Below are 21,640 nucleotides of genomic sequence, written 5' to 3'. Positions count from 1 at the left end.
TTCCATTTTATTATGCAGCTTAGAGCGCGATCCGCCATTGATTTCTATTTTCATAGTTTGCTATTCGCTTTTTCTTCACCAGGGTGTGCCAGGATTTTTTAGTGGAATGATTTCATTACTTTTATGTTTTTACAAATCTTTAACATAAATTAAAATCCATCCACCATACGTACTTGATTAATGATGTTGCAAATTGTTTTATCATTCCGAATTCAAAGATGACGGCACGATCTCCACGACTTTCGATAAACAATATTGAGCGGATGAAAAAATTGCGTCCAATCTAATAACAATATTCAGCTAAGATTGTTAAACAGTCATAATATCATCCGATGTCTTCGCTTTGGAAATTCTTCCAAATGATAACGTGAAATGAACCTAACTGGGCAAAATTATTTTCAGGCATGGTAAACGATTCACGCCTAAAAAACATGGGTCCAAGTTGCGACCGCGCTCATTCAAAAAAATCAGAGCCAGACCACGTGCTAATCAACACCACAACCAACTAAAGCGACACACTAAATTGTGAAATTGACACCAATCCGACGCATACGTAACTAGCAGTACAGAAAATATTTGGTTACAGTAATAAATTACCTGACAACACACTTTAACACGATGTACGCAAGTTCACCGATAAGAGTACGATTGTTCATCCAAAAACCACATGGATCTCGCCCCCGTATCATGAATGCACGGAATCCCGTGTCGCAATTTTATACACGCCAAATGTCTGTATTTCGGGATACCATGAGTACCTTCTTATCTTTCAACTCAATTCACGTTTTCTGTACTCGAAAGATTCAAATTCGTGTCGCGAAAATAATTTTTCACAACAAAAAACTATCATACGGTGCTGAATAAATGTAATAAAAAAACTTCGGTCAGTTTACTAATTATTAATTAACGTTTTGTACAGCTTTTTAATTAATGCATTTAACGCGTCGCTGTAAGCCACTTACTTCTGTTATACTTATTATTATTATTATTATTTTTTTTTTTTTTAAGTTAGACACGATCAAACCACTGCCACACCAGTTGCATTTAACTACATCGTACGAGGCTTAGCGATTGAAAAACTGTAATAATATGGCGCGGTAGCATTATATGAACATTTAAATGTTAAATGAAAACTAGCTTACATTTACAAAATAAATTGAAACAAATTGAATTTGAATAATATGTTTGTACTTATATCTATAAGAATCTACATGTATAAAATATATATAAATATATATACTTGTTGACGCATTGAAATGAATTCGAATATATCTACTTATATATACTCACTAGGCCAAGCCTACTTGACAATACATGCATATATACATACACAGAAATAATCTACGAGCAAAATAAAAATTGATGTGACAAGTGAACGTATTTTGATTTTGTTTTATTAATTTTTTCGTTTTTTTTTTTTTTTTTTGTCTTTTTTTCGAATTTCGCTCATTCCATATATCAGTTGCTCAGAATAAATTTCGTCTAATAAAAATCCCAGTTCGTTGCTTCTGGTTCTGAATATTCCGCGTGCGGTAGCTTCTCGGTAAGTGTCTGTTTTCAAAGCTGTAGGAGAAGCTGAAATCGGCCTTGTAACGAAATCTCCCGATGAAACTATCGCCAAATTCTGAAACCCTCACGCTCGTTGATTGGCGAATATCTCTGCCAGCGTAAAATTACATGTACTGTATAAAGCTTACGAGAAACCAACCTTCGAGCATACGCATGATGAGAAGGGACTGTACTTCGTTCGAATCATGCCAAGCATGAATTATGGCTGAAAGCTGTAATGTTATACTGCTTTGAATTACACTTTCGTCCATCTTCGCAATCACAGTTGTACACAAACGTGAGTTACTTGATGTAACACTATCTCTTTGCTTACGAGACTAGTAATGCTCCCGTTCGGTTCTTCACAATTTGGTGAATTCTTGATTCTATTATATTCTAGATAGATACGAATCATGTGTAAGACGAAAACAGTTCCAAATTCGTAGTAAGAAAACTGCTATCAACGGAGGAAGCCGGCAGTTATTATGTATATATTACAAATAATTTAGTTTGTATACTTTAAACAGCTTGCTGCCTGCTTACGTATCTTTACGGTTGACCATTTTTTAGTTTTGCTTCACTATCATTTGATTAACTTTTTTAGAACTTAGATGAGATTTTTCATTGTTATTGCGTGTTCGTTTAAATCTATTGAATGTAGTATTCAAAGGTATGCCTCAAATATTCATATCGTTTTGTCAAGCCTAACGTGAGTATGTGATATGGTATCAATAAATCAAGATGGAATTTCGGTTTGAAATGAAAAAAGGAATGAAAACCAGTTGCAAAAGTCCTGAATATTTCACACACACTTTTTATCGAACCATTTCACAAAATTCACCGTATAAGACAATCACTGTTTTACTAATTGACATTTATACCCCGCATATCTCAGGATTAAACTAGCTATGACATTTAAACCATCGGACTCGGGCGACGGAATTCTGATGTACTGTGCTCAGAACAACGAAGGTTTGGGCGACTTTGTAGCTCTCGTAATAAAGGACAGACACGTAGAGTTGCGATTCGACTTGGGCTCCGGAATGGCGGTGGTAAGATCGAACCACATTGTGCAGCCAGGAATTTGGCTCCACGTGAGGGCGAGCAGAGACTTCAAAGAAGGGAAACTGTCCGTCAACGGAGAGGCCCAAGTCGAGGGAAGGTCGCCAGGTTCTTCGAAAACCATGAACCTCGACACTCTCTTGTACATCGGAGGGGTGAACAGCCGCAGGGTTGCGGTAAACAGGAACGTGGGAATCGACAAGAACTTCCGAGGCTGCATAAGCAAGGTACGTTAAGAATCGGCATCGAACTCGCGGACCATCGGATAACGTGAAATGCTTCAATAACAGTTCGACATCGCGGGGCAGAACATCGACATTCTCAAGTCAGTCGTCGAATCGTCCAACATCCGAGATTGCATGGGAAAATATTCAAATCATACCGATTTCCCGCCGTACGAAACAACACCGACTCCCACAAGGCCGCCAACCTCGCCGTCAACGACGCAGTTCGATCCCTGCGTCTCGAATCCGTGCGTTCACGGAGACTGCCAACAGACGGAGACCCTCGACTATTCCTGCGTTTGCGAATACGGATACGTTGGCAGAAACTGCGAGAACGTTTTGAAGCAGTGCGAATTGCTGAACCCCTGCAAAAACGCTGGAACGTGCACCGATCTTCACGGGGGTTACAAATGCGACTGCCGGCTCGGTTTCAACGGACTCCAATGCGAAATTCGTGAGTACATTGTTTCAGATTTATTTCTTTGTTCGGGTCACCGATACCAGCAGTACTGTTTCCGCCGCTAAACACCGTCGTTTTTTCAGCCGTTGAAATAGCATCGGACGTGGCTTTCCGCGGCGATGGCTGGCTCGAACTCGAGAGGTCGGTGATGACCCACGAAGAAGAGAAGGAAGTCCTGGGATTCGAAATCTCCACGAACAAAAGCACCGGCCTGATCATGTGGCACGGACAGACGCCGGCGGATCTCAGGCCCGATGATTACATATCGCTTGCTGTCGTCGACGGGTAATTTCCGGAAACGCTTCCTATCGGACAAACATTGCCGATACTCTTTTTCAGAACCGCGTCGAAAATTGCTGCAAATCCGAGTTACAGACTCGGAAATGCAGTCACCTCGTTCGAACATTTTTAGAGATTTGGTTGATATTTTAGGAAATCGGGCGTGCTAAATGTTTCGAACGTTCCAATCGAAAAATCAACATTCAAGGGGAATTTTCTGGTTGAATAAAAACTGCGTTGCCGAAAAGCAGTCCGACTCTTGCAGTGATCACAGTCTCAATGCTTCGAAATTATCAGATTTATCGCAGAATGAATTCCAACAAATTTATTAAAAAAAGTTTACCACTCTGTAAATATCCGTAAAATCTCTGTATCTTCTCGAATGACATAAAAGTAACCAGAATATTTACAACGTGAAACGTATGATCAGTGTTATACGTACCTTTCGAAATTTCGTCAAAAGCCGATCGGATATACGTCGAGTGCCAAGAATCAAAAGGGTGTATCTCACCGCTTTTCAATCTATAGGATAAATTCGATTGATTTCCGGAAACTGCAGGTTACACCTTTTCGCTACCCAGCCATGGATACGTCAACCTAACCCGGACGAAAGTCGTCGCTGAACAGCGCTGAAATAAATGCCCTTCGATTTCAGATACGTCGAGTACCAGTACGACCTTGGATCGGGACCCGCGAAGATCAGGGTGACGGCCCAGCGGGTGGACGACGGGGAACGTCACAGGATCGTCCTGAAGCGTCAGGGAAGCGAGGGCAGCATCGAGCTGAACGGAGAGCATACCGAAAGCGGGGGGAGCGACGGTCTTCAGCAACTCCTCAACGCCAGAGGCAGCGTTTACCTCGGCGGTCTGCCGGACTACGCGATGAGTTACGGCCGGTACCAGGACGGGTTTTCCGGGTGCATCTACACCCTCGAGGTCCAGGACTCGGGGGCGATATACATCGGCGACGTGGCGATCAGAGGAAGGAACGTTTACCCGTGTACCAGGTGAGCCAATTTTCGGCCGTTCGCCGGTGAGAAAAACGGCTCCGTTTTCGCCGAGGCTCATATCGTTCCTCGATCTTTTACACGCTGCTTAGAACAAGGTGGATTCCGTCCTCCCTGGTGTTCACGGACGCCGACGCGGACATATTCGATGCCTTTGTACCACCGCCGCCCGTAAATATCATCCACCCAAAGCCGAGCCTTAACGTGGCTTCCGTCCGATCTCGAAACCTCAATTTACTCATATTTGCCCAAAACTTGGTTCTGTTTGCAATGGACGTGAGATTGTTGCGCAGAATTGTCGTTACGTTTCGAAACGCGCTTGTTACTCCAGTTGACGTTAAAAAATTTTACCAAATCGAATCTGAGAGCCATTAATTATAATTTTTATCACCCGTACAAGTTGCACATTTTTCAAAAATTCCTACAACTAAGAATGTGTAACTTGGACCGTAATCCTAATATTGTCAATAATTAAATAAATTTCCACACGATTTAATGCTTCACTCGTGGCTGGAGCTGCAAGATTAGACTGAGGTAATTCCCGGAGTATTCTACGTACAATTATTATGGGGTATATTATCGTTGCGTGATCGTCCCGTCGTTTCATCGTTTTTCGAATTACTCATTTTTCAGCGATCCCGACAGCGTTCCGAAAAGAGGTGATATCTAAAAGTTCGCGTCCAAAGATGAATGAAAGTAAGTCTCCGCGATTGAGAGCCGAAGGATCCGAACTTTGAGTCCCAAGGTGACGATCGTGAAACCGGATGAGAAGCGAAAGAAAGAACATTGATGGTACTCATCTTCTACGTGGTGGAGGGAAGGAACTGATTCGGATTCTCTTGCTCTCGATGAGCGAAGATTAATTAGTATTAAGGAACAAATAGGAACGAAGGCTTTATACATACATACACGATACTTACATGTACGACATGTATATAGTTATACTAATGTAATACCATATGTAGCATTGTAATTTTGTATTATTATAGTCTTTTTGTACCACCTTATTTAAGACATAATAGTACTATTTGGTTACCGATTACATTGTCATTTTCGTCCAACTTGACGAATTTCCGCTGTACATTATACACCAGCTTTACCAAGGATAGTGTGCTTTTAACCGACCAAGTGTAATCTGTAATCTTGTCATACCGAAGCTGACTTCAATTTCAGTTGGCGAACTTCAAAGCCATTGTGCGGTAGCGGAACTTGGAAAATCATTGTTGTTGTAAGAATAATATGTGAATCTCGTGCAATCGTATAACGGTGCGATACGATAACTGATATGGTTCGGAAATGAAATCTCTTTTAGTCGTGTTGAAACGACGCGGTGTATGTTATTTGTACAGTACGTGGGTACGTTTCGGTAACTTCGGTGATATTTAGTTGTTCAATTACTGGCTACCGACACAGCATGAAATGCCTGATACGAACTGGCAAAATTTTTGTTGATAAATTATCAGAACTGAATTAGCCTGGTGCTACGTACAGATGTTGTGACTATTATCGAGTAGTAAGTTTACGGATTAAGGATACATCGTGACACTGACAGATTACAATAGCTTCCATTAAACTCTGAGTATACGCAGCGTCGCATAATTATATTTTCTCACTTGTTAGACAGACGGATACTTGCTGTTATTCATTACAGGCAATGAGCATTACGTACTTTTTCATGTAGCTAGAATTCACATCGACCTGAACATCGTTCGCCTGCGTTACCATAAGATCAACGAAATCACTTGAGGTCATAACTAAGACACAGGGAAACTAGTCTTCAGCTTCCTTTTCCATTTGCCATTTAGTATCAACAAAGTATACGCGATTTGTGCAACCGACAATTGATTAAGCAATGAAGAATCAAATTGGACTGCAGATTAAATTGTAGTGGATATAATTTAACGGTAGATATGCCATTTTTTTCCATGCTCAAGTGAATAACGGATCAATTCAACAAAGTTCTGAAACGATCATCTTTGCGCCGAATAATTTTTTATTTTTGTTTCTTCTTTGTCGTTTGATAGATCTTACTCGGCTAGTCAGTTATTGCGCTACAAGTGGAAGTAACTCTTCTTCCGAACTCAGATTATCTGCTTATGCTTTTCGCGGCTGACGAATGACGAGCCGACAACGCCGGAAATAAATCGCATTCTGATATGTATTTTACCACATAATCGTAAACTGTAAGAAAGTACGTAATATCAATTATTATGGCAATGTTTGAAAGTAATGTTACATATTATTACTATTATTATTATTATTATTATTATTATTATCATCATCGATGATAATGATAAATATCAATATATAATATATATACATATAGGTATAAATAAATATATAATTATTTCCGACATCAAATGAGACAATAAATATAATTTTCGTAAACATGATGAGTTTCGTGAAAGAAAATTCAATCCCGATTGTATAATATTTATTGTGTATGTTAAAAGTAATCAGATCTTAAGCGCATCTGATTATGTACGTATAAACCATGTAACATTGTAACACTCGTCAAATAGGAATATGTCCAATAGGAATACGGGGCTCTTTGCTTCATTGAGACTTGAGTCCAGTTTTGAATGACCAATTCAACTTTTATACTAGTAATTATACACAATTGGAAAGCGAGTGAGCGCAATACGTCGTTCGGTAGTAATTTCGGGATTACTCGAACGGGCCTTTTTTATCGTCCATAAAGATACGATCGTAGAGCGTCTGACGCAAGATTTTAAAAATTGTTATTAGATTTTTTTGGTGAACTTGCCCGATCTTCAACAGGTCGCACTTGCGTTGTTGATCTTATCGGTAATTTCGACGATCTTTATATCGACGATCGGACCAAATTTTCCGGATAGTTCCTATCTGAAATTGCCAAGCTGCAGGAATAGAATAACGAGATTTATTGAGAGGTGAGGGAATCGGGCCTCATCATTACCCGAGACGCACATGAAAAACCTCAGGAATTAAATACAGCCATAAACATTAGCATTGCACGAGATAAACATTACAGATGTAACGAACGTTAAAAAGAAACTACAATGGAGAGTATACGTTGCGTGAAGGATAATAATATAATATATAATTAAATTAATAATATTCGACACGCTAAAGCGCAATAAATACGACGACTACGGTTGACAATTAGATGTGAAAAAAATAAAAAATAAAAACTGATCCTACGCTAATAACTCAGCCTAACGGGGAAAATACGAACGTGGAGGAGAGCGAGTAGCTACCGGAATAAATGACTCGATATAAATCAAAGAAGGTAAATCGTAGATACAAAAGCTGGCTGTCGGAGGTCCCAAATAAGACTAGCCTCGACAGAGGGAATTATCTGGAAGGCGATACGCGAGGGAAGTGAGAAATTCTGAGACGCGAAGCAACTCTTGGAATTCGATGCAGGATATAAACTAAGCAAGGCAATTATACCAAGTATATTCGGGCTTATTGGTTAGCATAATTTGATATTGTCAAAGATATACAGCGGCGAATTAGCAGAAAAGCAGAAATAAGCTTGACATTGTCGTTTGGCAGAGAAGCGAAAGGAGAGGGGCAAACGGAAAGAAAGAATCGAAGATATAGTAATAGATTCGTTAACACGATATCAAAGTACGGAATGAAAGGGGTAATGATAGTGGCTTGTCGATATGGCCATGAAATTGAATGAAAATAAATTATACAAGCCGCACGGAAACCCGAGGTACAATATACAACGACCCAAGCGGTCGGCAACGAGACGATAAGAAAGGAAAAGAACGCGAATGATCGCATGGTAACACAAATCTCACTTTCGTGAGAAAATAGAAGAAAACAGGTTGTAGGGGAATTTAGGAAACGGGAAGATTAGATAGACGGTAAGACCGTATCAACCTTTCCCAGACGAATGGCAAAACGTCAGAATGACGTTGGTTCGCGAAGCGAGATAGAGTCACTGATGAAATACAAGTCGTCATCAAAAGGTTATCCCTAAGGTCGAAGTTTTGGTAGCATACTCTGCACTGCTTGGAATCAAGGAAAAAATATATGAGCTTGAAAGCTTATAAACGAAAAATATTCGATGTCCGACTAGTCAGTTACGTTTATGCTCGCATTGTTGCAAGATGTTTCTTTTCGGGTCATCGACTCGACAGTTGGCAGAGTTACTCGTGTTACTGGTGATAATTAGCCTTGGATGTACGGTCAACTCCAAAGATGAAGGTAATTCCTGTATTTGGAGAACTTACACGGCGGAACTTTTTCGGACGTTTGATTGCATCCTTTATTCACTAGAAATATTTTCTTTGGTCGATTAGAAATGATTCCGAAGATTTGTTTAGTTCCTTGAGAATATTTTATACAATCTAGTATGTAACTAATTTTAATTAATATATATATATAAACCACTTTAGTAGTAGATCATACGAGTAGTAACACTTTCGGTGATCGAGTGATGTACTCAATTTCATCAAAAACCTTATGACCGAAAAGTGTATTGATTCACATCCATTCATCAAATCTAACTGAACTCGTATTTACGAATTGCAGAGTTTTGAATAATTTTGTCAATTTGGCCAGACGAGTCGAGCGAAAATCGCGACTTATTGTTAGTATTCCGAAAAAGAAATGAACCAGTTAGTCTTACGCTCTAACTTGTCGACATTCGGCTCGTGAAAATTCGCACGTCGAGTGCAGCACTGAGATACTCTTAGAACAATGTTGAAAATTTTTTTAGAATACTAATACATATGTATTATTCTTTGTTTCCTTATTACGCTGGCCAGAAACGCAACCTGAAGGTAAGACTTAATCGAAGAGCAGCCTGACATCATGCTATATGGGCTCATTTAGGTTTCACGATAACACTCATGGAGAGATTTGTCTCACATTTGATCCGTATAATATTGAATATTTATTGCAACAGAATTCAAAGTTTACAGGTTGAAGCAAGTTGTTTCTGCTTGTGTACACCTTGCAGTCATTAATGCACGAATATCACGAGTATTGTATAAGAGTATATTTTGTATTTTGGTGCAACCTCAACACACGTAATTCACCCATGAATATTATATAAATAATATCAATAAAAATCAGAGGGTATCGTTTCTACAAGTGGCGATGCTACAACCGAGATATTCGTTTCTACAAATTGCGATCTTACAAGGATGAATACATTTGGTTGCCAAGTTCATATATTTTAATTTAATTTAATTCAATTTAATTTCTTCGATCGGCACTTGTAGAAACGAACTTGTAGAAACGGTCCTCTTCCGGTGCCGTTACTATAATTAATTTCCGAAGAGTCTGCTACGAAGAACAGGTATTTCTTTAACACACGATTCGTAAAAGTTGTCGCAATGTAAACGCGACAGTTTCGTAGAATTGTTACGGATCATCCGAAAAGCAGAAAAAGGACCGTTTCGTGACCCTTGGCTGTAGAATTCATACCTTTCTTTTCTCCGAAATTCGTTATAATAACTTCAGCGTGACAGAAAAAATTTGATGGAAAAGTCTCATCTGATGCAATGAAAGAATTTCTTCTTTCGGTGACGTAGGTTCGAAGCCAACAATAGCAATCAAGCCAAGTTACTTGACGGTCGGAGAAGGGAATCCCGCCGAATTCCATTGTGATTCATCGGGTGTTCCACAGCCCGAAGTATCGTGGATTCGTGTCCGAGGTGAAATGAATCCCAGCGCAACCTTTGAAAATGGTATTTGGAGACTACCCTCCGCCAGGAAAAGCGACGAAGATGAATACAAGTGTATCGCGCGAAATAGTGCCGGTACCACCGAACAACGAACGATTCTCTACATCACTGGTAAATAGATTATATCATCATCGAGAAATTTCAGTCCTAGCGACAGTTTGTTCATTGAGATGGTAAATATTTTCCTATTCTCCTACCACAGAACGCCGTGAGCCACCACCAGACAGACCAATTATTGACCCTATCGAATGAGTGGGTGGTCCCACTGAACCTGTCCAACTTGTGTGCATCCCATCGCTTGATGCCACAATCACTTGGACCAGGGCCGGAAATTCTGTTTATACCTCGTACGACGTGCAAAATGGCTGGAGAATACGTCTGCCAAAAAATGAACATCACCGGAAATTTCCAAAACCATCAGCAGAAAACTAAGCTCGAAATTACAGGTTTCACGACCGGATTTACTTGGTGGGGGCTTCTAGGCTGACCAATAGCGGGGGCCTATGGAAGGAAATGAAATGAAAAATATACTTTTTCCATGTTTCTTGCCATGTGCGGAAATCTTCGACCAACATAGTTTTTTATTTTTTTTTTTTTTTTTTATCAACATATTCAAATAATACAGGAAAACTAAACAATATTTGATGCACGAAAATTAAATAATGATTTTTATTTTTATTTTCAATTTATATTAACAATTCTTTTGGAACAGGTGGACTATGAAAAAGTATACACTCATCAAATAAATCACATTTATTAATGTGTCAGTGTATCAATTTTACTTACTTGTTCTTGACAATCTTTCGTTCGAAAAAAATCAGTGATTGAATGAGTTTTACGATTAATTGCATTAGCTTGTTTTTGCTACTCTTTCTTATCCTTCACTATTTCCCAGCCTGATTTATAGTTACGGGGGGGGGGGGGGGGTATCTTATGATTATATATATCTACAGCGGTTTGTTGTATTGATGGACGATATTTGCACATTTTTGGAATGGAAATAGTATTATGTGGAAATTTCACGAGAACTGGTGCGACGGTTTCACACATAGATCCACTTTTGCAAATGCTCGAATACGACTTCGCAGGTGTTGAACCACTCTCCCTAGAATGTGTGAGAATTTCTTTCCGATTTCCAATAATCTACCAATTAAATAGATTAAAGTCCTCTTCATTTACGCCCATATCTTAGATTTGAAATAGATCCGACGTTAAAGCCATCATTCCATTCATTTCAAATCGTGATTAATACTCACCATAAAAAATGTACCTTGTTTATTCGTCACGGTCGACGTTAAATTGGACAATATGTACAACTTTGCATAAAAATTATGTATTACACAAAAAATTCCATTTTGTATTCTTAATTTTAATAATACATAGTAACGCGATTGTTATCAATGAGTCGACGCTTCTCAAGATAGTTCATTATTCACTGTTCAACAAATATTTGCTATCCAAATTTTTATTCCTATTCTAATGTTCAGCATTACGCAACCGATTTTCACAACTAGTGGCAGTCGTACTCTCTCTGATTACAAATGAAACATAGTTTTGTGACTAGAAAAGTGACTCATGATTTTACTTGCATCAATAATCAAAGTAAAGTTAATGTTCTCAAGATGTCGGTTAGACAAAATTATCATTTTCTACACCTGAACGGTATTTACTGTTCGTGATGTGATGGGTTTTTTGCTAAAAAACAAAAAATCAAAAAATAATCGTTTCAATGTATGCCCACTCAAATCGAATAATCACAAACTTTCTATGAATTAGCTCAAATGTCCGTAACCTAAAGATAAAGTCTCTTGAACTTTTCCTTCAAATTATTTTGATCAGTGTGAAATCGTATGCGTACGAATTTCGCAGGTCAACATCTTATAGCTTCAATACACGATGTGCAAGTTTTAAAGTATTGTCATATATCTCACAATTATAGTATCATATAATCATAATTAAAATCACACCATGGTACTATACTACAAGTCAAATTTGTACCCCGAAATGAGAGGCAGTCCGGTACCCACTTGCTTTTGATAGTCAACATAGTCTTGTCCAAAAAAGTTTATCAATGTCATTTCTTCAAGTAATACCCGCTGTTGGAAGAATCTCCATGAAATTAGTGTGTAACACACCGCACAGAAAGGATTCTGAAGAATCAGCTGGAACATAACGCAAGTCAGATTATTTTTCAAAGTTACCTAATTTGATTGTATGACAATTAAATTACTTTTTCCCCTATTTCAGGTTACCGCCTTCAGCAGCATTCAAGCTAAAATATTTTTTTTCTTGCTAAGATCTTGTTCAGATCTTTGGAAAAATCTCAGAAGACATACCTGTGTTCCAATTGACCAATAGAACCATCCGACATAACTGGGATGTCGTGAGAAACTGTAGACACCGTGCGTGACAAGTTGGTGACCGTCAGCTTTGGTGCTTTGTATGATATGATTAAAATTCTTTCTTGCCGTGAACATAGCAAGCTTCCTGAGTATCTCTCCACAAACGCAGAACGTTAGTCCGATCCAAGAAACAAAGTGCGGTTCCTTCATTTCAGGAAAAAAATATCTTTCAATGATAAATTCCATCCAGCACACAAAGGCAGCTATTCCATACTCGACGCTGTGATTTAGCATGAAGGAATCAAGGGACAAGGCGCTTGGATTTGTCCAAGTAATAGCCAAGAATTCTGAATAGTGAAATGTCGCCATTACTGATGTATAAATGCCAAACATTTGCCATGATGATGGCGCTGTCAAATATATCAATATGCCAATCCCAAATGCATAACCCAGCGACGTCGCTCGCACCGCAACCTAAGTAGGAAGAAACTGATATCAGTTCAAATATATTATCTGTGTGAAAATTTCGATATGAAATTGCCAATGAGATAAGCCGAGGCTTATCAATGTCACAAACAAAAATTTATCTGAGTCTCAATAACGAATTGAGAAGATCTTTGTTTGAAATATAATTGCAAGCGTTGCTTTTTCTAACTTAACCTAATCTAACATTTGAAAAATGTTCGACTGTTAGTGTATACGTATTTGTAGATACTTACTTGATAAATGAAACCACGAAAAGCAATAATGATTAAGAAATTCAGGAGTATGTACAATACGACATAAGTCAACCAAACATTCTGAAAATAGAGAGAATAAGTCTCGAATTGTAACCTAAACAGGAACTTTGGCAATAGCGCAAATATCACGCCAGTCAAAAATGTGAAGACACTGATTTTTCCTTCGTAACACAACATCTCTGGTCTGTTGAATACTTTGAGTAAATAGTCAAGACGATAAAACTGTTGTTTCAAACGAATTGTACACTCATTTCTACCTCAGCACTAGCTCGCCGACCACACGTGAGATATTTTGACATTGCTTGTGAAGGGCTGGGCCCTTGTCATCTGCAGGAGGAACAAAAAAGCAAATGTGTGTCAGTATATCAGTTGATTCTGCCGGTACTGCAGACAACATACTAACCGGCTGTTTTCAGAGGGATGGCCTAACGGCTCACATTTTTGAGGGATACAGTAGCATTTGGGACACAAATATTAGCTACAAATTACTTTGCAGCCTGCGGAATTACAAGGACGAGAGATATGGTACACGGTGACTGTCGTACACGGAAATAGAATGCATTACAAATGTTAAATACTCGTCGAAACTATGGTACATAAAGATAATCGATGACAAAATTAAAATAAGAGTCGCCATTTCAGGCGATAATAAAGTTGATGGTTTTTAAATTTTCAATCGGAATACGCTATGCGTTCATTAAATAAGTCAAAAAAGTATTTTGAATTGATTTTAATCCACTGTATACTCCTTTTTTGGACAGTTTTTATTCGATTTCGTTGCGTTCAATTCTGCCAAACTTCTATAATCAGACGTCCATTGCGCGATGCGTATAATGCTGAGAGTTCTAATCGTTCTAATACATGCGCTCATTTTACATACAAGCAATTACCACAAAGAGATTAGGATATGCTACGTTATCCTACGTTAAGTTATTTTAAATGATAAACACTGCGAAAATTTGACAAGATTTTTATGTACTTCTGTTACTCAATTTACTTATACACACGCGTATTAACATATGGTAATATAACGTACATTCCACTTCATAACTGGTACCTATTTTTCCCCCTGCACAGCATCGCAAAATGAATCAAGCATCGCGGCATCATCTTCGCTATCGATCTCACCTTGAGGTTTATCAGCAGTCTTTCCAGAAACACTTTCTGTAATTTCAATATTCTGCCGTTTTACCTGCGGCTCATCCGCGTCCGCTGCTTCAGCAGTATCGTGACTAGGATCGCCTTTATTATTCGTCGAATCATCCAGAGTGTTTTCTCTGCTATCGTCACCCGAGCGAGAATCATCCACTTGCTCTGTAATGCTGATTAAAATAATTTCTACCGCAGACGAATCACTCATTCTCTTTTCCTTAGTGCTCTCTGGCTCACTAACGTTTTCCTGATTCTCGTTGTTAGTATCGAGATTTGTCTCATCAAGATTCACTCTGGTATCAAGGCTCTCGTCTTCTGGATCCTCGAGAATAGGACTAGGACTGTGTCCAGCCCTGTCTTCGTTATTCGGGCTGGATGTATGAGCGGTTTTTGGGCCCATGTTGGAATCCATTGCAAAATCGAGTTCGATTGGTTCATTTTCCCTGTCACCCAAATCCACTACAATCGGTAGCCTCAAAGTTGGGGCAGCAGGATGTGCAATTTTCTCAATTTCAGCCAATGCGATCTTAGCTTCGTGGCTCACATTAGTGTCTGCGTCATTTTGCGCCATTTGGAATATCTCTAAACAGTACTGAGTGGGCGGTGGTACCAAAGGATGCGGATTCAGCTGCAACATTTTTAGTGCTTTTACCAGATTCAGACGGCAGGTTGCACTCCGTTTGTAAAACGTTTCTTCGTGAGTCTCCAGATAACAATCGTGGAGAAGAGCAACCAACATGCTCTCAGAACTCTGAAAATATTTAAAGATTTAATACAATATCGCAATATTGTAGCCACAGTGAAACACAGAGCGAAACATTCTCCATTAAGAAGAAGAAACGAACACTTATTTACCTCATAGAAAGATGCTTTCATTCTGCATCCTGTATTTAGGAAGATATTTTGCAAAGCTACCAAAGCTTCGTCAACTAAATCTGCATTTACCAATGGATTAGAATCATGAAGTATGTTCGTCTGGGACATGTTATTGTCAAATTGACTTTCTCTGTGCCGTTTCAAAGCTCGCTTAGACATATTGTGCGTTTTTTGTACCTGAAAGTGATGAATTAATTGGAGTATAAGTATGGACGTCAATCGAATATATCGAGAAATGTTTTACAATTAAAAAAAAAACACTTAAGTACTAAATTAAATCGATCACTTGTACTTACGGACAATACAACTCGGTCTTTTTCTGGAACAATATCTTTCAAAATATGTGATAGAAGTTCTTCACAAACATTTTCAACTCCCGATAGAACTCCTGCATGCATTAACCATGTCGAAAGGGATTTGTAGACCCGTATTCTGATGTTTTTGAACGGCCTGGTTCCACCCAAAGTTCTTGTATTTTCGGTCGTTTTTTTCGTCCATGTTAAGACTTGATGCAACAATTGGAGTATAGTTTGAGCATACGGCACTAATTCTTTTCCAAAACTATGAAAGTTTAAGAAATTCTTGGTCAATTAATCAATACTCATAGCAATTTGTTTCTTGACGGCAGTGTATGATTGGAATAAAATTTAACTTACCCTAAAACAAAGGCATCCAATACATGCAACAAGCTGGAATGTAGATTTGGCAAAATCAAATGCAAAATTTGCTTCCTGAACGCATTCTCATTGCCCAGCCCAGCGGGAGTAATAAAAAGGCCTCGGGAAAGGATCTTGAATATGTTTGATGGAGACACTGAATTTTTAGATCCACATCCTCTGTAATAATAAGACGAAATATTCAACACTTTTTCAATCAGTCTATTGAATTCTGTACCGTTAATTATTGGTGAAATTGCTCACCGCAGTGTTATGCCGAGGTATATGCACAGATTATTGAACCGACGCTCTAATCCCAAGTAATGCAACATCATGTCTGTCTGGGGAATGATTGGCAACGTGAGTTTATCCCCGATATCAATGTGCTCTATTTCAGCAACTCCGCTGAACAGATCATCCATTGTTTCATGGAGACTATTGCAGATCAAAATTTGGCTGTGAGTCCATGCAGTTAAATTTGCTTTCCCTGCTATAGGCTGGAACGAACGCTCAGTCGCAGCGGTCAACAATGCAAAGCATCTTGCCCCGGCATTGACCAAGTTATCTTGTCCAGAATCAACCAAGGGCAGAATTAACTTCCTTATGGTTACCTAGAAGACGAAGACGTGGATTAGAAAAGACATCTGGTCACGCTTGTTAAAGGTACATAATAAACTAGTGTTGCAAAAGTATAATAATGCCGCAGAATGTGAAATTCTAGATAATGCTGTTGAAGAAAAAAACCAAACCTGTAATCTTTCACAGGGTTCAGGATAATGGTAGAGGAGCACGGCAACTAAGTAAAATATTGCACCAAATCGCCTTGCGTCAGGCAAATTATTGGCATGTGTTATAATCTGTTTGACGTTCTGCATGGATATCTGCTTTTGGAGCTCAGGAATCGTTTTACAAGAAATAGCCAAAGTAGCAACGACTTTAGCTGCAGTGGTGACCTGCAGCTGTTCGTTCTGGACCGCCTCAAGACTCTGCAGAGCCTTTGTCATCCACAGCATAGCATGTTTGAGTAGAACGTCCCTCGAACATCTCGGTAATGTTTTCAACAGCAGTTTCAGACCTTCATGACGTGTCGCCGCATGGTTCAAGTGGTTGTTGATCAAAGACAGTAGACTATTTTGAATGGCATTGACCTGAGAAAATAAAGAGCACGTAAATTTAGTTATATGCGGTGAGAGTGACAAATCTTAGGTAAAAAAAAAAGTTGATCTCACTTCATCCTTGTCGAACGGCACATCAGACTTGTAGACTAACAAATCCTGGATAAATTTGTATCGTTCGTCGTTGTTCTGGTTTGAGGTTGAAATCAAGTTCAGAATATCAGCCATTTTTTATCACTGAATAATAAACGTCAGTGATTTTATACGGAAAAACAGCACAAACTGGATCCACAAGCTGGAAGATTAGTTTGATTCTCCCATATTTCCACTGTGGTTAAAAACTACCCGTTTTCACAAAACTGAACTACTAATTTAACGCTTAGACCACTTTTAAAAAAAGCACGTGGACATTACAGTGGGCAACTTAACCTAAAACTATGTTAGATTAGGTTAGGTCAGGTTAGGTTAGGTTAGTCGCATATTTGTTGATTCATTTTATTATTTCATAGGCCTTTTCATCTAAAAAATTTTTTGTGCGCATGCGTTAGCATCAGCCATCTTTTTTGTACTGCTTTTTGTAAACAATCATGTTAAAGTGCCCCCATATGACAATTAAAAATAAAACATTATTAATTTAAGCATATTTTGCGTAAAATAATTGAAAAAAAAGTAAAGTAATAAGTCACATAATTGGGAAAAAATTTTTTGCCACTCATTATAATTGTGTTGTTTGTAAAAAAAGGAACAACGAAACGTTGTTGTTATGGAGTATGTAAAAGTGATACACGGTACAAATCATTTAAGGCCAGGTTACTCCAAACAATTTTGAAAAAATCGAATAAAAACTTTGAACTGATTTTTCTCCGAACCACGTTTTTTCTCATGGATGATACTCTCATTTCAAAACTATTGCACTTATCGATATGAACCAAACGGCATTTTACTCTATAGATGTCTGGCTATGGCCTCAAGCAGAACCAGAAATATTCATTACTATTTAAAAAAATTATAAACAATTAAAAGTGAAAAAAAGGGTAAAAAAATTCAAAAGTCCACCATTTTGTTGTTTTTCATTGAAAATGTTTCATTCTGCTTGAGGCCATAGCCAATTCGATACAGAACATGAAACCGTTTTGTTTTTTGCTTTCAGATATATTCGTTTCTAAGAAATGATGTCATCCATCTGCTAATCAGATGAATTTAAGCAGCCATTTTCGAAACAGCCATTTTGAAAAAAAAAAAAGTTTTTTTCAAGTAATTTCATATATGTGCTTTCATATGTAAAAAAAGTTGATTACTCAACATGTTTTGTACTATGAATAAAATTTATTGAAAAAATCACGTTTTTTGGAGTAACCTGGCCTTAAAGGCAATACGTATTATTTTATAAATTTTCCAAAGCCTTGTCTGAAATATCGCAAAAAGATAATCAAATCCTCAAGCAAATTACATATAAATTCATGTGCAAAATGTACGAAATGTGAATTATGGGTGAAAAAATGCGGCAGAAGTGACTGAGGTTTTAGATCTATTGTAAAACTTACCGTTTACGATTCATGGCTCGTTGAATGAACGAGTTTTTCTCTCTCAGCCGATAACTCTTATAATATTGGATTAATGAATAAAATGCTTCTTTGCATTTTTGAAGATCAATGTATTCCCCACAACTTTTGTTTGAAACTTTTTTTTTTAATGTCCATACTTTTTGAGCTATATGCGAGGTTAAAGTGCTATTTTTACTGGCCTAGTGCAGTCATTTGATGATTCGTTCAGCATTCTTGCGCGCGGGAAGACGATCCAAATACAGTCAAAAATTTTTTTTAAAAAACGGTATGACATAAATTAGAAACATTGTTTGCGAATTACGTTAAATTTTATTTTGTACTGTATCCCATTATAAACATTTCTCAAAGTATGATATATGCTTAAAGGCGATTGGTTTATCACTGTGAATTACATATTTATGTACTAGGATGATGTTCAAAAAATAAATTATTTTATCACTCGATAAATGTAACAATAATTTCAGAAGCACTGTAGGGTTACGATTGAAAATCTCCAGTAACAACTAAACAGCTAACGCATTCGATATCTAACAGTGGTGCACTGGAAAATATATTTTTAAAAAATAAATGCCCTTCCGCATAAGGGGAAAAAAAGTTCAGAGGCTAATTGATATGTCAGAGGCTGAACATGAAGTACTCTGCGGCTATACACTGTATAACACTAAATAGGAATTATTGAAACCTAGCTGCTGTGAACTTGACTAAACTAATGTAATGATTGTTAAAAATGAGCCAGTGTACGCTGCATCTAAAATAGACCCATTGTCAGGAAAGCGCAAGAAATTTAATCCAAGATACAAAGTTTCAAGATAACGACAACGTGTACAAAATCGAAAACGTGGGAAATCTTTTTCTCAATTCACTCCTGTCGATCCAAAACCGCCGGTTCCTCTCTCCGTTGACTCCAGACTGTTGACTTCTTCCAATTCGGGATAAACTATTCGTTCGCAGATGAGCTGTGCTACTCGATCTCCTGGTAGAACTTTGAACTCTGTGTTGCTGTGATTGAAGAGTACTACTCCAACATTTCCCCTGCAACATAAATAGAAATTGATTGAAGGCTGCTAGTAGTCACCTTGCCAAAGTTGCGTTACACTTTGACAGTGGAGATTCTTCGATTTGAAAATTTCCAATCGACTTACCGATAGTCAGCGTCTATGACACCGGCACCAACATCGATGTGATGCTTCCACGCCAAGCCTGACCGAGGTGCAACTCTGCCGTACGTTCCTATCGGCACTTCGACTTGAAGATCAGTCTTTATCAGCTCCTTCCCGTTAGGCGGTATGACGTATTCGTAGGCGCTGCAATGACCAGAAGGTAGCAGATTTGGGTTATTGGCTGATCACCCAGGAATTTTCGTATTGCAGAACATGATCGATACAGAAGGAAGTTGGATATTATTCATGAAAACACAAGCTCGGCTAACCTGCGTAGATCGTAGCCGGCAGCAGCAGCGGAACCCTTCATAGGTGCGAAGGCCTTGTCGGATAATTTAACGAAGCGTAAAACGCTGTTCACGACGTCTGATCCGCTTGGTGGCATAGTTATCCGTATTTCGCAAGATAGACCAGAGTTTCAGTTATGGTACCTCTACCCTTCACACAGTCAGCGCACAAATCGATGCCGGGAATCAAGAAATGCTGACGGATGGCGCGTAAATTGAGGGCGCAATCCAACGGACCAATGAAAAACTATATATTTTCTTGCAATTCGCGCGCTTTTCTATCTACCAATCAGCTTTTAAGTCGTAGAAATTTCCCCGAAAAATAGTTCGTTGGCGTACCGTTGACGGCGCTGCCGGCTTGCATCGCTTAATTTGAAAGTAGCTGCAGGTAACTCTTTTCATTCGACATTGCTCAACTCTCTGTGATCGCAAAGAGTTTCACACTTAACAGTGTATTCTTGAATAAATTTCATTGATCGTACCTTTCAAATATATATGTGTTAAAATACACTCAACGTTTTAAGAAGCTTCATTCCATCTCTCCGCATCAAAAAAAATAAATAAATTGCCGACAATCACCTTGTTAGGTCTTTAAATCAGGACACTGCTTTAAATACTGTCTCATATACGGAGCATCCATTTCATCTCGATCAAAATTAGCGCTTCCGTGATGTATTACAGTTACTCTGAATTTTTTTCCATACGAACACTTTACGAAAAACAATTCTGCTTCTCTACCCAACGTAGATACTTCATTTGCGACTAGCTAAAACAGCGTTTCGATTCTATGCCTACGTAAATTCAAGATCGAGAGCGCAAATGAAAAGTTGTTGGAATAATTATGAATATTAATGTTATGGAATACATCGAGCGCATGTCGAATAGAGTCCCATTTTGAAATAAATAATTCTTCTATTTTCATATTATAGACGTATTATTGTAGGTAAACTAGTTTGTCTCCTGGAATATTATAAAATTGACAGTATGCATCACGTATTAATCGTAAATGGATCACATATATTAATATCGTACATCTGATCTGAATGTGTCTACATTCTTCTCTCGGGTACCTATACTTTAATCAAATCACTGTTTTGCTACGAATTTTGTTAAGTACGTAAAATCTGCACAAAATTTTCACAGAGTTCGGGAAATAAAATCAAATAGTCATAGCCGCACAGTTTCAGACCCAGTCCAGTACAGTTCATTCAATATGCCTTAATTCTTGTGCAAGTGTTTGGATGTCAGTGATTAACAATTTAACAAATTAACAAATAGAATTAAAGTAGCATACAAAAAGGAATGAAAAAATACGACTAAACATTACACAAGATGTCTTATTACTATACGAGGAGATATAGATGTACAGTATATAGCGTCTTAAGCAAAATATGAAAATTAATATGTCGTAGTTTTTAAATACAGCTCAAGTTTTGGCTTACGTAAAGGTAGAACACGCCTCTGCAGGATACGACATA

General features: G+C 38.2%; 5 protein-coding genes and 1 long non-coding RNA gene across 35 annotated transcripts in view; 3 read left to right on the top strand and 3 right to left on the bottom strand.

Annotated features, from left to right (window-relative positions):
* Nucleotides 1-5,621, top strand: part of LOC107222358 (basement membrane-specific heparan sulfate proteoglycan core protein) — a 125,393-nt gene extending 119,772 nt beyond the window's left edge. For 28 of the 29 annotated variants that reach the window (XM_046736079.1, XM_046736083.1, XM_046736087.1 and 25 more), the window contains 5 exons: nucleotides 2,444-2,837; nucleotides 2,901-3,288; nucleotides 3,378-3,579; nucleotides 4,229-4,579; nucleotides 5,213-5,621. In XM_046736079.1, the coding sequence (XP_046592035.1) occupies nucleotides 2,444-2,837; nucleotides 2,901-3,288; nucleotides 3,378-3,579; nucleotides 4,229-4,579; nucleotides 5,213-5,249 (1,372 nt within the window). In that variant the 3' untranslated portion in view covers nucleotides 5,250-5,621. Of the gene's footprint in view, nucleotides 1-402; nucleotides 1,377-2,443; nucleotides 2,838-2,900; nucleotides 3,289-3,377; nucleotides 3,580-4,228; nucleotides 4,580-5,212 lie in introns of those variants that run through there. The other variant, XM_046736100.1, reaches the window with a different exon arrangement.
* A 3,029-nt stretch (nucleotides 5,622-8,650) lies between these two features.
* LOC107227243 (muscle, skeletal receptor tyrosine-protein kinase-like) lies at nucleotides 8,651-11,019 on the top strand. Its single transcript, XM_015668375.2, has 3 exons — nucleotides 8,651-8,782; nucleotides 10,117-10,380; nucleotides 10,472-11,019. The coding sequence occupies exons 1-3, from the start codon at nucleotides 8,686-8,688 to the stop codon at nucleotides 10,519-10,521; spliced, it is 411 nt and encodes a 136-aa protein (XP_015523861.1). The 5' UTR covers nucleotides 8,651-8,685; the 3' UTR covers nucleotides 10,522-11,019.
* A 114-nt stretch (nucleotides 11,020-11,133) lies between these two features.
* LOC107223245 (protein-S-isoprenylcysteine O-methyltransferase) lies at nucleotides 11,134-13,720 on the bottom strand. 2 transcript variants are annotated; one of them, XM_015664038.2, is made up of 4 exons: nucleotides 13,609-13,717; nucleotides 13,331-13,411; nucleotides 12,606-13,085; nucleotides 11,134-12,431 (listed from the first exon to the last, which is right to left on the bottom strand). In XM_015664038.2, the coding sequence occupies exons 1-4, from the start codon at nucleotides 13,648-13,650 to the stop codon at nucleotides 12,249-12,251; spliced, it is 786 nt and encodes a 261-aa protein (XP_015519524.1). In that variant the 5' UTR covers nucleotides 13,651-13,717; the 3' UTR covers nucleotides 11,134-12,248. The 2 variants fall into 2 exon arrangements, with proteins under 2 accessions (XP_015519524.1, XP_015518738.1); XM_015663252.2 differs by having other exon boundaries at nucleotides 13,331-13,720.
* LOC124293804 overlaps nucleotides 12,863-21,640 on the top strand; it is a 16,744-nt gene continuing 7,966 nt past the window's right edge. Inside the window, exons 1-2 of the long non-coding RNA XR_006903649.1 lie at nucleotides 12,863-12,893; nucleotides 15,035-15,038. This is a non-coding gene — a long non-coding RNA (uncharacterized LOC124293804). The remainder of the gene's footprint in view (nucleotides 12,894-15,034; nucleotides 15,039-21,640) is intronic.
* LOC107221559 (proline-, glutamic acid- and leucine-rich protein 1) lies at nucleotides 14,306-18,266 on the bottom strand. Its single transcript, XM_015660630.2, has 8 exons — nucleotides 18,020-18,266; nucleotides 17,265-17,445; nucleotides 16,785-17,183; nucleotides 16,300-16,646; nucleotides 16,036-16,215; nucleotides 15,676-15,940; nucleotides 15,359-15,556; nucleotides 14,306-15,254 (listed from the first exon to the last, which is right to left on the bottom strand). The coding sequence occupies exons 2-8, from the start codon at nucleotides 17,376-17,378 to the stop codon at nucleotides 14,409-14,411; spliced, it is 2,349 nt and encodes a 782-aa protein (XP_015516116.1). The 5' UTR covers nucleotides 17,379-17,445; nucleotides 18,020-18,266; the 3' UTR covers nucleotides 14,306-14,408.
* LOC107226996 (deoxyuridine 5'-triphosphate nucleotidohydrolase) lies at nucleotides 19,481-20,364 on the bottom strand. The gene is made up of 3 exons (XM_015668035.2): nucleotides 20,145-20,364; nucleotides 19,858-20,019; nucleotides 19,481-19,747 (listed from the first exon to the last, which is right to left on the bottom strand). Exons 1-3 carry the CDS (start codon nucleotides 20,258-20,260, stop codon nucleotides 19,570-19,572), a joined length of 456 nt encoding a protein of 151 aa, XP_015523521.1. The 5' UTR covers nucleotides 20,261-20,364; the 3' UTR covers nucleotides 19,481-19,569.

The sequence above is a fragment of the Neodiprion lecontei genome, chromosome 4 (genome assembly GCF_021901455.1).
Source record: "Neodiprion lecontei isolate iyNeoLeco1 chromosome 4, iyNeoLeco1.1, whole genome shotgun sequence".
Lineage (NCBI taxonomy): Eukaryota > Metazoa > Arthropoda > Insecta > Hymenoptera > Diprionidae > Neodiprion > Neodiprion lecontei.
This window is presented reverse-complemented; position numbering and strand designations above follow the sequence as displayed.